We start from the raw sequence: 15282 nt of genomic DNA on the forward strand, positions 1-15282 counted from the left end.
AGTAGTACGTTTTTGTCAACGAAAAATGTACGTACATATTGTGTGTCAAAAATATCTACTGCTATAGTAGTAGATAAATTTGTACACAAAAAGTGTACGTACAAATCCTGTGTCAAAAACCTATTACTAGTAACACATTTTTGACACAAAATGTGTACGTACATATTTTATGTACAAATTTATCTACTACTTCCAAATATCAATTAACATTCCTTTTATTCTTGATTGATTACCATGCGGTCGTATGCTGAATTTGCCTGATAAGGTAATAAAATCCAGAACCCAATTAGCTGCTCGAATTTAAAGTCACATACTCCCAAATAACCTAAAATTCTAGTTGAACATATGTATTAACATATGTATTAATGGCAGTCCAAGATCCCCATTCACGCTCTCCTAACATTAAAATGACCACTGGTCTGGACGCTTGACCGGAGTAGTCCTTGAGACATCAGTGTATAAAAATAAAACGCCGCATTTATTTTTATTGCAAGATTTGTCACGTAGCCGAGAACGAGGCTATACCAACGTGCACTGCACATAAACTACACGCTTGACCGCTGTTTACATATCGAGTATACGTGAACTTTGCCTATTAATGCTTTAATTTAAACATATTAACAGAATATTGGCGTAATAACTGAACAAAATAAACACGCAGTGAAGCTGACAATGTTCAAAAGCTAACCAGCAATCCAATAGACGTACGGCAATTATTATTATTATTTTGGGGAATATCCCGTTTACTGTCATAAAAACACATTTTCCTTCAGTTTTTGATTCGCGATAATTTGTTAGGTATATATTAAATCTAAAAACTGCAAGGATCTCGACTGTATATGGTTTTAAAGTATTGCGTTATGCAGAGACCTATATACTTTAATATAGGTATCTGCGTTATGGAAGAATGGTATCACTCGAAACCAAAATATGTCTGGTTTACCTCGTGCAAATGCGACAAAAGTTAATTGTTTACTCGTATTCTTATCAGATGCAGTCAACATACGACCACAAGGCGATCAATCAAGATAGGAAAGAATGTTAATTGATATTTAGAAGTAGTAGATAAATTTGTACATAAAATATGTACGTACAAATTTTGTGTCAAAAATGTGTTACTAGTAACAGGTTTTTGACACAGGATTTGTACGTACACTTTTTGTGTACAAATTTATCTACTACTATAGCAGTAGATATTTTTGACACACAATATGTACGTACGTTTTTCGTTGACAAAAACGTACTACTAGTAACACTATTTTGCCCGTCCGATATCGGCCATCGTAGAGAAGTGATCGGCTGAATAATCGTACAAATTTCAGTTGCTGTTAATATAGGAAACATTCTTTTTTTCCTGGCAAAGATTTTTTTTTTTTACATTCGACTATTCCTGAATATATAAGTATTAGAATATACTACGATGGCCGATGTGAGCCATGTACTTTCAACAACAACAATGATAATGTTGTACATGCAAACTTGACAAAGTGTCAAAGTGACATGTCGCCACACACGTCCAAGTAGTAGATAGTTGTACATTTAAAACTTGACAAAGTGTCAAAGTGACATGTCGGCACACACGTCCAAGTAGTATATAGTTGTACATTTAAAACTTGACAAAGTGTCAAAGTGACATGTCGGCACACATGTCCATGTAGTATATAGTTGTACATTTGAAATTTGACAAATTCAATTAATTTATTTTCCACATGTCGTCAATAAATTAATTGAATACATATCTTTCTGTATTACATACCATGAACCTAATTGTAATGTTGGCCGTCCTTCATTATCCCAAAAATTGCATTAATAAGTATGACAAGTATTTTTGGACAAAGCTTATTCCAAAATACTTAGACTTATTCGTCTGTGATATACTCCTGAGAAAAAACACCCTTTTTCGAACAATACAACTCAAACACCAACATTCATTTTGGAAGTAGCCTTCCCGACAGACGTGTTAGACTGACTTTTATTTTGCAGCATGTATCTAATGCATGTACGAAATAAATGTAATGTGTTCATTGACAAAAATATCAACTCTCTCTCTCATCTCGCCTTATTAAATCTAATCTAAGATCTATGCCATCTTCAATAAACATATATATACAGCATGTGCTTATGTAACGTCCAGGGTTAAAAACAGATGAAACTCAATAAGCCAAAAACTCTGTAAAACCTTATGACGTTTTACCCTTATTCTATCATTCAACCAATCCTATGATCTATATGTATCAAGAACATGACAAACTTTAACCTTTTACCTTTTTTAATAATGATCAAATAAAATTACTTATTTTTCTAAACGTTGTTCTGTCTTGCGGGTCTCTGGCTAGAATGACTATCGCACCTGTATTCCCATTTATCAGGTGTTACCTTCACACAAATGTCGTGCACCTTGCCACTACTCATAAATATTCATACATGCTAATATCCATTTACGAAACTCCCAGACATATATTTCCTGCTATACTCCGTAACACAGGAAAGCAAATCTTTGTCGTTATCAAAAATTAACTCGGCGCGCACAGGCACTGTTGAATTAATCAAGTACAAAAAGGTCCATGGGTTATCAAGTATAACTGTACCTAAATAAATCAGGCAGAATTCTTGTTGGGTACTGAGACCTTGAAAAATGTGTCAATTTGACATGTCACTTTGTCAAATTTCAAATGTACAACTATATACTACTTGGACGTGTGTGCCGACATGTCACTTTGACACTTTGTCAAGTTTTAAATGTACAACTATATACTACTTGGACGTGTGTGGCGACATGTCACTTTGACACTTTGTCAAGTTTGCATGTACAATATTATCATTGTTGTTGCTGTAAGTACATTGCTCACATCGGCCATCGTAATATACGCACTCTCATGTAGAAGTGTGAATGAAGCAGAAACAATGAATCTACTCTCTGGAATGTCTCCTGTTGTTTATCGAACGCGCCTGAACAGATAACTGTGTGAGAACATTGGTCGGAATGTGTTTGAATAGTACCCTTAACTCACTTCGTGCAGCTTCTTCGTCTTTGCGTTAATATCATGCGACGTGATAACACCATGTCCCTCTTGTGAAATATTTGACGTTTGAAATAGGAGGAAGAATAAATGAAGGAAACACCCATGGCGTATATAGGGGTGAATTGAATCTCGATACCATGAGATTGAAATGTACACCAACTAATCAAGATAATAAATTATATACATTGTATCTTTATTTAATGGTTTTCGTCCGCCCAACAGCGTGGGTCCAAGGTGATGAATTCTTAAAAATTATGATAAAACCCGGATGTTATTAGAATACACTTATTGTTTTACAGATTTTTGTCTCGATTTCCCTGTTCTGTCTTTAGAGACAGTATGTTGGGAATCGTTACTTGTAAATTAAATATTTATCTTGTTTATTACCCTCTAACCAGACGTAAAGCCAGACAAAATGTAAATAAGCTCGTTGTGAACTCCTTTTACTGGTGTTACCCATAGATACGTGTTCATTACATATGATTGGATTTGCCAAATTCATTAAATAAAACGAAAACCATATGCTACACATATCTGCTGTGTCGGTAATCATTCACGACGGTGCTGAAATGTATAGGAGAAGCTTCAGTATGATACATAGTCGGTATTTAACAATGATGAATTGATTGCTTACCGCTTGGTTACAAATCTGGACGCCCTTTCCTCATGTGTGCTTTGAAATTCATTTAGAATTCCAAAAATTACAACTCCAGTATACATAAACAGTTGCATGTAACACAATTAACCGTATGCTGTTATTTGCTTCTTGTGGGGAAAAAAGTACGGAAAAAACAAAACATTTTGTTGATCATGTAACATGTCGCAGACAGTATGAAACTCCAGTAAATGGCAAGGTAAGAGTGTCTGGTTTAAATGAGGCGTTGATGGCAGTCGAATTGAGTCCGTCCCTTCCAGTAGGTTTAGAACATGAAGAGTGGACGGCCTACCTGTGTGTTAATTACATGGTAAAACCTTTCTGGCATATGTGGGTAGCGAGTACTCCCCGTCATGTGTGTATGTAAGAAAGTGTCCTTGTGTGTTTGACAGAAGTTGTAACCCATTATTTTGTCTTTGTTTTATGATACACTTCAAATTATTTTTCAATATCCTGTCAATGTCAATAGGTTATAGCGACTCAATAGCCTAACACTTATTGGTCACAGGATAGGGTTCATATAACAATAACAGACGTTACGTTATGAAAGGGTTAACCGTCCACCTGCCGTGCGTTCATTGTAGAGATTGTAACACTAGGTACAAATTGTATAATTACAAGAACGGTTGGCCTTCATGCGTGTTTAAATGGAGGGTAACCCTTTACCCGGTGTGCTGCTGCTGAAGATTGACCCGTTCCCCCGTGTTTGTGTGTTTATACCAGATATATTTGATCGAGTAGTTTCCAGTTTAGGTCAAGGTCCTGTTCGTTTATGGTGCAGACATTAGGACCTTTAGTAGTGTTAGATAGATACCCACTTCCTTTGTGTCTATGACAGTGATTAGTATCCACTTTTTTTGAGATGTCAAAGATTGGGGTTTCAAGTGTACCTTTCCATTGTATCATCCTAACTCGACCTTCACAATTTTTTCAGGTTTTTCGAGACAGAGCCAAAGCTGAAGCGCCTGTTCCCAAAGATCGTGCGTGTGAACGAGAACAATGAGCTGGAACTTGAGATGGACGGGGAGATGCTGAGGAAGCACGGCCATAACGTGATGCACACCCTTGGTGCTGCCATAGAAAACATGGAAGAAAGCGACTTTATGAACACAGTTATCAGAGCCATCGGTTCTACACATGTGCGGCGGAAGGTCAAAGGCAAAATGCTATACGTAAGTTGATAGTAAGACAACAGCATGAAACACAAATGAACTCAAACCAATTAGTTCACCAACATCTGCCGATATTCTAAAGTAGTAAGTTACAATAACTGCTTGTCGCTGACAGGCCGCTCTACATAATAATGTCTTTAAGAACGGTATTTCAAGGCGGATTGTTACACATTCTTATTGACGACCATTGCTTTATACTGAGAACGAATTTGCCTACTCTCTCTACTTGAAAGGACATTTGTCATTTACGTAAAAAAAACAAGTAAAAAATTAATAAAAAATGCCTGTGGTAACTGATTTACTGGGTGTTGGGTAAATGAAATCGTCCACCAACGAATTCGCTTACCAATATTCAGTTGGGTAGATAGGTTTATGGTAGCAGACACAGTAGGATAGCCTGGTCATGGGTGATTTGTTTTGTTAAGCAATCAACTACTGTATTATGATACGCTTAAAAATGAAAAATAAATAGATATATACTCTAATTGCTATATTCAATATGAAGTAGTACACTGTATATAGATGCTTCACATTTATTACAAAAATGGTTTCGAGATTATAAATTTCCGGAAAATTTCCGTAAGTGTGCTACCACTGGAAATTTAGTTTCACCTACAGTTTTTCTTGCAGCAGAAAAACTTAATGATGAACATAATTATGTTAAAACAAGGTTTATTCTGTCTTTGGGATAGAGGTATTCAATTTTAGATAGGTTTCAGAAAAAAAATGTGTAAGGAAATTTGTCATTTTGGGTAAAAAATCATGATATTTTGCAATTTTTAAGGTTTTTTGAAGTGGTTACTTTGATTTTCAGAGGTCTGAAAAATATAGAAAAAATAAGTGTTTTATCGTTCACAGCTGTATTAAAATTGAAAATGCTGTATAGATTACAAATATATATACTTTACAATAGTAATATGTAGGGTTAACTGGCTACGTTTACAAATCTAAAACATGTGCCTTATTTTTAGGAATTGGGCATTTTTACTGTACACTGCTACCTATATCTGAAACTATATATAACTTACACTATCAGAGATTGACGATGTCTTATTTCATTTATTTGTGACATAGTGACGTAAAGTATGCTTATTCTATTTATACAGACACATTTTTATTCATTTGATTAGTGGCACGGCTCAGCATATATACACATGTGCTTGAACATTATTATATGTATTGAATTACGGGGCCCACCTCCCCATTTAGATTTTGGCATTTCGTTTAGCCTATTATGATAAATGTCTCGCCTTGATTATCACTTGAAGAACGAAACAGATGCTCAATACTGTTTTATTCTGTTGGTTTGTCTATTTCTAATTAGTATTTGTAAATGAGTTAATAGTCCGTGTTGTTGAGCCGTGTATAATCCGTTTACTCGGAATTGATTTAAATCGAGCAAGGCCAACACGTTTTAATTTAGTAAGTAATTAAGCATTACAACTTTCTTTACTAATTTGATGTTTACCTATGAATAAGTTAACCTATCACAGCAAATAAATTCTTACACGATCTAAGTTTTTTTGATAATTTCAAACTAGATATTTTTTGTTTAAAGAAGGTACATAATTTATATAATCTCAAAACGAAACTAACAATCAGGAGATACTTGTTTCTTTTCCTCATTTTTGTCCTCTTAGCATTTACTACATTGTGAATTATTACTTAATTCATGCATGTAACATTCACACATTCAATATTAAATGTAACTCCTGTTAAACCGTGATATTCTGTAAACTATTATGTTTGTGTTCATAGTATACCAAATCATTTGAGATGAATTTAAAGTGTATCAAACCATATTGAAAGAATCAGCATCTGTCAAACATCCTTTGTATTGTGAATGACAAATTATGCAACGATGGATATACTCTTCTTGTGAACAGACGTCAGTCTAGATATCTGTATAAGAAACGCAGAGTAAACGATTTCGGCATAAACCAAGGGCATGCTGCCACAACATTAAATGGCGCATTTATGTCAAATTGATTGTCAAGAATGCAGATAAACAATTACACATATATATAACTCCATTTCTTTTCGTAATAAACCTGGGACCAGGCTAGGGATCGGTTTCTCAAGTAGTGTGCACATATCCAAACGAACAGGTTCGATGTTGATCAAGAGCGACTTGATACGTGGCGGACATCAGTGGGGGAGCTCCCTAGAGTCCGACATGTTAACACTCTCTGGTTGTTTGGTAACTGTATTGATTTTACAAAGATTCCCTATACACACTGTAGTGATTGCGTGACCAGAGTTTATCAAAACAATGGGGACCAATTGTTTGAATCACCACCAAATACTTACTGGAAATCCATTGTTTTGACATACACATTATTCTCATCCTAGGTTGATTTGATTCTTGAAATACATCACACTGCAGACATTGTTTATATTTTTGTCAAACAAAACTGAGCTGTACGCGATAGTGAAGTGTTGTATCGTAGCTCATAAATAAATACTTGTACAATGTAAATGCATTGATAGTTATCAGCCCGGAGATATGATTGATTTACTTCCATTTAACAACTTCTCATTCCCATTATCAACAGTCTGTAAACAAGTTTATAGGATAACTGATATGGTCTTTGACGTCTTTTTGTCTACAGCTTCGTACATGTATATAAGGATCTTTAACACTAAATCATATTATCTTCGATATTTCGTCTACATCTCCCTATATGAGGATCTTTAACACTACATCATATTTTCTTCGATATCTCTCCTATAGCACCTATGGCCGTCGTTGGACTACGGACTCCGGGACATGTTGCAGGAGCGATACACGCGAGAGGTCGCCGCCGCGTGGAAGAAACTGTTCCACTATACCATCAACCAGATGAGGAGGGGAATGAAGGCCAACAAAGTTCGGAAAGTAAATACAGAACGAAAACACAGTCACGTGAACGAGGCAAAATACAGAACGAAAGCACCGTCACGTGAACGAGGCAAAATACAGAACGAAAACACCGTCACGTGAACGAGGCAAAATACAGAACGAAAACACCGTCACGTGAATGAGGCAAAATCAGATCAAAATACAAATTAACGAAACTATATGATATTTTATAGATGTATAGATAGGAGAATATCTTGGTTGATTTGGTAGGTTTAGAGGTAAAACATGGCTTTGACTGGATATAGGGATGTAAATATGTACTTCCAAGAGGCATGAACAACATTACTACATACAGTTGCGAGAATTACTATGTTTGAATGATGTGATGGCTTGGTATGCTTAAGTCATTAGATTTGATGCTATGATGATTGACGGTCTCCCTTAGTGCGACAAAACAATTTGTTATACTTTATGTCTTGGAAGCTTCCTTGTTATATCGTAGGTTGTGATGCTCTGTGGTATTCGTAAAATCCGGGATTTATGTTTTTTAGCATAAATCCAATGCTTTCTATATTCTTAAACATGCACGACACGTCATTGTGATTTGGTAGTAAGAAATCAGACATGCACGGCACGTCATTGTGATTTGGTGGTAAGAAATCAGACATGCATGAGACGTCATTGTGATGTGATAGTTATTTATCCCATAACTACGCTTGTTTCACAACTGATATGGCACGTGATAACATTCGTAGCAGTGTGTTATTGTTTTTGTTTACACACCACAGTGTGTAACAACTTTCCAAGCCTCCGATTGGTCATTTTTGACCCCAACAAATCTTATTGGCTAACCTCTGGCCTTTGACCACGGACTATTTTTACTACTCTCACTTAGACTTCTATTTGTTTTGGTCGTCTGTCTTCCAAAAAATCAACATTACATGGACACGTTTTGTGGATTTGTCGGTGCTCAACATAACTATGTTAGAGGGATGTCCTCATGGAAATGTCGATGAATCTGAGGTTTGAGTCGTACGAAATAAAATTTGATGATGGTAAAATAGACGATGTACGGAAGCGAGATGCTGCATCGAATATAGGCCTAGCGAACCAAAAACTAACACCCCACCTCCCCCTTGATTCTAGATATGCAGGGGACCCCTATAGCCATGAATGAATTATCAAAACAATGAACAGATGCAATACAAAATGGTTAAATCGCTGTCTCTAATCGTAGTCATTTGAATGAAACGGTCACGGCATCTAACGTAGGCCTTCGCCTAGAGCTTCCCTTTCAGTTGAGTGTCATTCGGTACGGATATTGTACCAACAACAACAAAAATCAACGAATAAACACTTTCTTATCATTCCACTTACTTTTATTACGAATATATTTATCCAAAACACAAAAATGTAAACATCATCTTGAAACTTTTGTCTCATGTCAGTAAACTGATGACATTTCGTGTAAACACACTGACAAACGTAAAATACATATTGCTCAGCACTCCAGCTCGGCTTCCGAAATATTTGTTGAAATGCACGATGTCTTGAATGAATAAATCTCAGAATGAACATTTACCATCACAATAACCAGTAATAGCATACGTACGAAATCAAGGATAGGACCGATAATTGAATCTGACAATGAATAGTCTGATATTCAGCGGTGACGTTCGACTTCGCGATGACGGTGTCGTCTTCGAATGTTTTGAGCGGAGTCATTTAAACAAGTTACCTATTAATAAATCACACGGGCACAAGGATTGTCAAACTAATATTTCGTTTTGTAAAATATTATCATTTACAAATGTAGTACAGAAGATATGAGTTGTGCATCTAAAAATAGATGATATTCAGAGAAGCTTTCGTTCATAACGACCTATATTTTGTCGCGTAGGTGATTTGGTTAACGGAATTTAATTGCTACGTTGGGAGAATTTGAACTTGTTACATTGATAAGTTATGGGATAAACAAGTTCCCCTACTCGTGACCATTGTTCATCATTTTTGTCCAACTCTCGTTAGTTAATTTTCTAATTTAAAAAGTAAAAAAAAATGGAGAAAAAAAAAAAATCAAAATTAGAAAATTAACTAACTCCAGTTGGATAAAAATGATAAACAATCCCCACTCGCTGGGGAACCTCTATATATCAGACATGCACGACACGTTATTGTGATGTGATAGTTAGATGTCGGACATGCACGACACGTCATTGTGATGTGATCGTTAGATATATATGCACGACACGTCATTGTGATGTGATAGTTAGATGTCGAACATGCACGACACGTCATTGTGATGTGATACATGTAGTTAGATTTCAGACATGCACGACACGACATTGTGATGTGATAGTTAGATGTCGGACATGCACGACACGTCATTGTGATGTGATAGTTTGATGTCGGACATGCACGACACGTCATTGTGATGTGATAGTTAGATGTCGGACATGCACGACACGTCATTGTGATGTGATAGTTAGATGTCGGACATGCACGAAACGCCATTGTGATGTGATAGTTAGATGTCGGACATGCACGACACGTCATTGTGTTGTGACCGTTAGATGTCGGACATGCACGACACGTCATTGTGATGTGATAGTTAGATATCAGACATGCACGACACGTCATTGTGATGTGAAAGTTTGATGTCGGACATGCACGACACGTCATTGTGATGTGATAGTTAGATGTCGGACATGCACGACACGTCATTGTGATGTGATAGTTAGATGTCGGACATGCACGACACGTCATTGTGATGTGATAGTTAGATATATATGCACGACACGTCATTGTGATGTGATACATGTAGTTAGATTTCAGACATGCACGACACGACATTTTTCATAATAATGTTTTGACAAAAAAAATGTGTATGCCTTATGTACCAAAGACAACTAAAATCCTATTCTTAAAAAGTGGTCCTCCGATGCACTGGTATCGTAAAATTGATAAAAAACGTAGTTGATGAAATATTTTACTTTAGCATAACTAGACTGACTATAAATGATAACACAAACTACAAATGTCAATAAGTCCGCATAGCTGATATAGTAGAACCACCGCTTAGCAACCCGAAGGTTCGAAATTCGAATACCAAGATATATCTTTTCATATTGTCTTATGTTTCTTATTACCGATTTGTTTTGGTACTGTGGGAATCACTGGGGTCACGTGATATTTCTATTGTCGTGGCCGAGGTTGAGATAAGTATAAACAGGGACGTACATATGTATGCCCACGGTATAAAACAACCATACTTTTTGTTAACTATTTGTATCTATATTTCAGGAATAAAACCACAGATGTCTGATAATGTCATATCAAAGCATGAAACAGTGACCAAGTGTGAGACCAGCTGTGTTCGCTGATGATATATTGGTATATTGGCACAGGCGACGGTGGTGTGATGGGTATGATAGCCCATTGAGAAAGGCTCAACACTGATGCCGTTTATCTTCTGTTGTACATGCGCCCACGACACGGATGTCTTATACAATTTAACTATTGTCTGTTGTATGTAAGAAAGCACGGGTCTTTATGTAATGTTATCGGACTTTTATAATGCCATATTCTATGACCATGTCAATTTTCGGTTCTCTTGGTTTGAGATAAAATAGTGTTAATTTTAAATGATTGTCAGCAGCAAATGAATATAACAAGCGATAATGCGAAACTATTGTATTGTATGTAAATGCTGATTTACCGATTAAATATAATTCCCTTTAACGCCATACTCACTGGAAATCTGCATACATTCAACCTCATGTCTAAGGATCCAAGGGAATCCCGCATTGTAGGATATTACATTTTACCTTAGTATTAATTTACCTTATGTATCAAGGTTTTCCAGGGACACTCGCGTTGTACAGTAGGTTATTACATTTTACCTTATGTATCAAGGTTTTCCAGGGACACTCGCGTTGTAGGATATATAACATTTAAACTTATGTATCAAGGTTTTCCACAAACACTCGCGTTGTAGGTTATTTGATTGCCATTGAAATACTCACTTGTATGACTTTAATCTAGACGGTTATTTATCATTATGTTAGCATTGTGCCTTTGACAAAGATACGTATAAAGCTTTTACAATGATACATCTGACTGTGTTGTACACTGAACACGTGATATTGTATTCAGCTTGAAGTCAATGATTTAATATGTCATAAATGTTGTTGAATCGATGATATCCTTTTAATATTTTATTTGCCTTGAGTGGGATATGATCATTTTAATGGCTCCTTTTTATACTACACACATCTTGTGATTGTCTCGCCACTTCGTTCAAACATTACACACTAACAAAATATGTGTTTGTAGTATATCACATCAGATTTATTCGTATTGCGGAGTCACCTTACAATATATGTTTACATAACGACTCATTTTCTGATTTGGGGAAATCTTAATCAGTATCAATGAGATGATGATAAAACGTAAGATGAAAACTGTTAAGGTAGACAATCATAACAGCCAGTGTGAGGAAATTTCGTCCGCCGTATGGTAAAGCGGAAATTGAGTTTTGTATTTGTGATACAAATATTGTATATACCAACACGCTATTTACACTGCCTAAGTAAATATGAGAAATTATTTCAGGTCTCCACTTTCTTAAGTTGTTATATTTATATATATGTGAGTGTGTATATCCAATATATGTAAAGATATGTTAATTCTTGAATTTCGTGTGTTTAAAGAAACTTTAACTTGTTGGTGTTATCAATATGTTCAAAGTAAAGTTCTAGTTAATAACTAGCAACTTGCAATTGAGTACAAAATAGTTATTTTAAAAATAATAAATCCCAAACAGCTATCTACCGGTACTGATGCTGAAGTAGTGATACTAGTAATGCTTTAACACCATATAAGTAACTAGCTGCTCTATATCTCCATGTCTACCTTACTAACATTAGATACGTTGTAGCGTGTACTTTGCAAGTACCATGAGAGTTACAAGCGCGTATGTGCAATGAAAATTGTCATTTCCGCCGTGAGAGTTACAAGTTTTCGGATCATAATATAAGTATTTCACTGTTAATGATGATAATCAAATGTGTCAACATCCGAAATCACGATAATTAAGATCTAGGTGTCCCCTCCGTGTAATTTACAAGTACCGGAAGCGGAACTTGCAACTATCACGGACTTGCAAAGTACACGCTACAACGTCACGCCGTTATAATTACCGGCGCATTCGATAACATTTTCACCCAGAATATGGAATGTGGTTTTGCGTAACAAATATTGTATGTTTTATTTATTTTACTATCAATAATTTATGGAGGTAATACGTGTTATATTATAACAGTAATGCTGTACCTATTTGTTCAGTCAGAACAATGAAGCTTCAACATGACGATAGAATGACATAACATTGAAATAGTAGGCAAACCCGACACTAAACAAGAGGGTGTCGTAACTATGGTCCGAAATCAATCCGTTTTTACATGGAGCAGTTCATCATTCTGTGTGTACGCGTGTAAGGAAACACGCATTTAGTAAAATATTGTGTGTGATTCGTTTCCATTTTATATGTGCATTCGTTTTCATGACTGAATCGTTGCAAAATTCCCCAGACTAGCGTTCCATAAATCTCATATCAATTAAAATTTCACCAATATATCCATCATTTATGTCAATATAGAGGCAAATATAAAGAAATATTATTCAGGCAAGGGAGGTAACGCTGTTAAACATTTTTGCAAATGTTCTTTAAATGCATTAGATATATACACCAATTAATATAAAACAAATCTTACATCTACCGACTGTTTTCGTTTTATTACAATATTTAGTTATTGGCTATATTCGATTCAATCGATAACATGTAGGTAGTAAATCGCTTCAATGTTCCTCCTCTATCTGTTTTGATCAGTTTCTTTGTCGATGTGATTACAACGCTAACACAAGTTATATCTATTTATATTCATTACGCGTGTTGGTGCGGGTAGAAGCGCGAGGGCGTCTTACTGTGGAAGAAAACCGGAGTATCCGGGGAAATCCCACTTTTTGGGGCATGCGTAGGTGACCCCATACCCCTTCACCTCCGATAGTTAAAAGACAAATGTGTGACAACTCTGCCACCCGACCACCTAGTAAGAAATGTTCTTACGTTTGTATTTACACGAATGTGTGTTGTAGATAGGCTTTTGATATCTCAATATATTATATATTATATTTTGTGCTGATGACATATATTTTGGAACTCATAATTCAATATCAATACTGTCAAGTTGAATTATTAAACGTCATGCCTTATTATTAATTTGTTTTTTTTGTGTGTATATGCATCTCTAAAAAAAAAAACATTTAAAAAATCAAATCAAAATCGAACATTTATAATAGTATGTACAGCTATATATATTCTACTGAGACAGTGCCGGGCCGGGGAAGATTGCGCTAATATGAAGACAGTACGATATAAAGATTATTAAATTTGCAAAAAAAAAAAAAAAAAAACAACAACAAAAAAACAACAACAAAAAAACAACAACAAAAACAAAACCCAAAAGCATTAACCTTTAGGAAATTAAACTCATATTACACTCGAGTATTTAATAGAATGTCAAAATTAAATAATATCCAATTAATTAATGTCAAATTTTGAAATGAAGATCCGTTAGGTTTTCGCTCGTAGTTTGCCATTTTTGACGCTCATTGGATGCATAACGTCCGCCTATTATTTGTTCAGAGGATTGTTAAAAAGGTGCCAACACCTTTCAATGTTGAAAGTTAGAAAGAGTAAAGCCAAAAATGAACTAAACAGCATCATACATCTATTTGGTACTTATATGAATCACCAACGAGGCTAAGGGCATCAAGTGTTGATACTTGAAATAAAATTATGGTATGATATAAAGCTAATCAAATATAGTAATAATAATAAAACAAAACATACTACGAGATAAGAAAAATCCTATCCGTTTTCAATATAGCTCTATAACGAAAAGAAACAACAAAATATCTAGGGGGCATTAAACTCCGGACACAAACGAGTGTTATATAGCATGTCAAAGTGTTGTCATATGAATGTCCGATTGTACATTTCAATGACAAATTAGATCAGATTAAACTGCTATTTGATTAAAAAAAATATGACGGAATCAACGTAATTAACAGAAATATTATATTAGAACTTATCTTTGTTTTGGTTTAAATAAGTGTTACTGTTGATTTTGGATTTAAACTTTACATTGTGTAACATTTTTTCTTTAAATGCCCTGAGCCATACAAATGACCTACTTATCTTACCATTGGATGATATTCTACAAACTATGGATACTATTTTACATATTTTGGATATCATACTAGCCAGTTAGTATAAGATGACCAAAGGATTGTTTACAGGAGATCATCGGTGACATGATAATTACATTGTTGACGGAATCGAGCATAATGTAAGGACTGATAGCCATACGATAATCAGGAAAGTATAGTGATTGATGGATTAGTATATCACAAGTTTTTATTTCATCCAAATGCAAAACAAGCATATAGGGAACAGTACAAACATTTTCATAATTATCATAACATAGACAAGCATAAGATGGCGGAGGACAATATCACCATCAATAC

The 15282-nt window shown here is 35.3% G+C and overlaps 1 protein-coding gene across 2 annotated transcripts in view; it reads left to right on the forward strand.

Moving 5' to 3' along the window:
* The window catches only part of LOC117324284 (non-symbiotic hemoglobin 2-like), a 30738-nt gene extending 19549 nt beyond the window's left edge, over positions 1-11189 (forward strand). Inside the window, exons 2-4 of one of the 2 annotated variants that reach the window (XM_033880065.1) lie at positions 4613-4850; positions 7585-7728; positions 10996-11189. In XM_033880065.1, coding sequence (XP_033735956.1) covers positions 4613-4850; positions 7585-7728; positions 10996-11001 — 388 coding nt within the window. In that variant the 3' untranslated portion in view covers positions 11002-11189. Of the gene's footprint in view, positions 1-4612; positions 4851-7584; positions 9724-10995 lie in introns of those variants that run through there. The other variant, XM_033880064.1, reaches the window with a different exon arrangement.
* The last annotated feature ends 4093 nt before the right edge of the window (positions 11190-15282 follow it).

The sequence above is a fragment of the Pecten maximus genome, chromosome 3 (genome assembly GCF_902652985.1).
Source record: "Pecten maximus chromosome 3, xPecMax1.1, whole genome shotgun sequence".
NCBI classification, from domain to species: domain Eukaryota; kingdom Metazoa; phylum Mollusca; class Bivalvia; order Pectinida; family Pectinidae; genus Pecten; species Pecten maximus.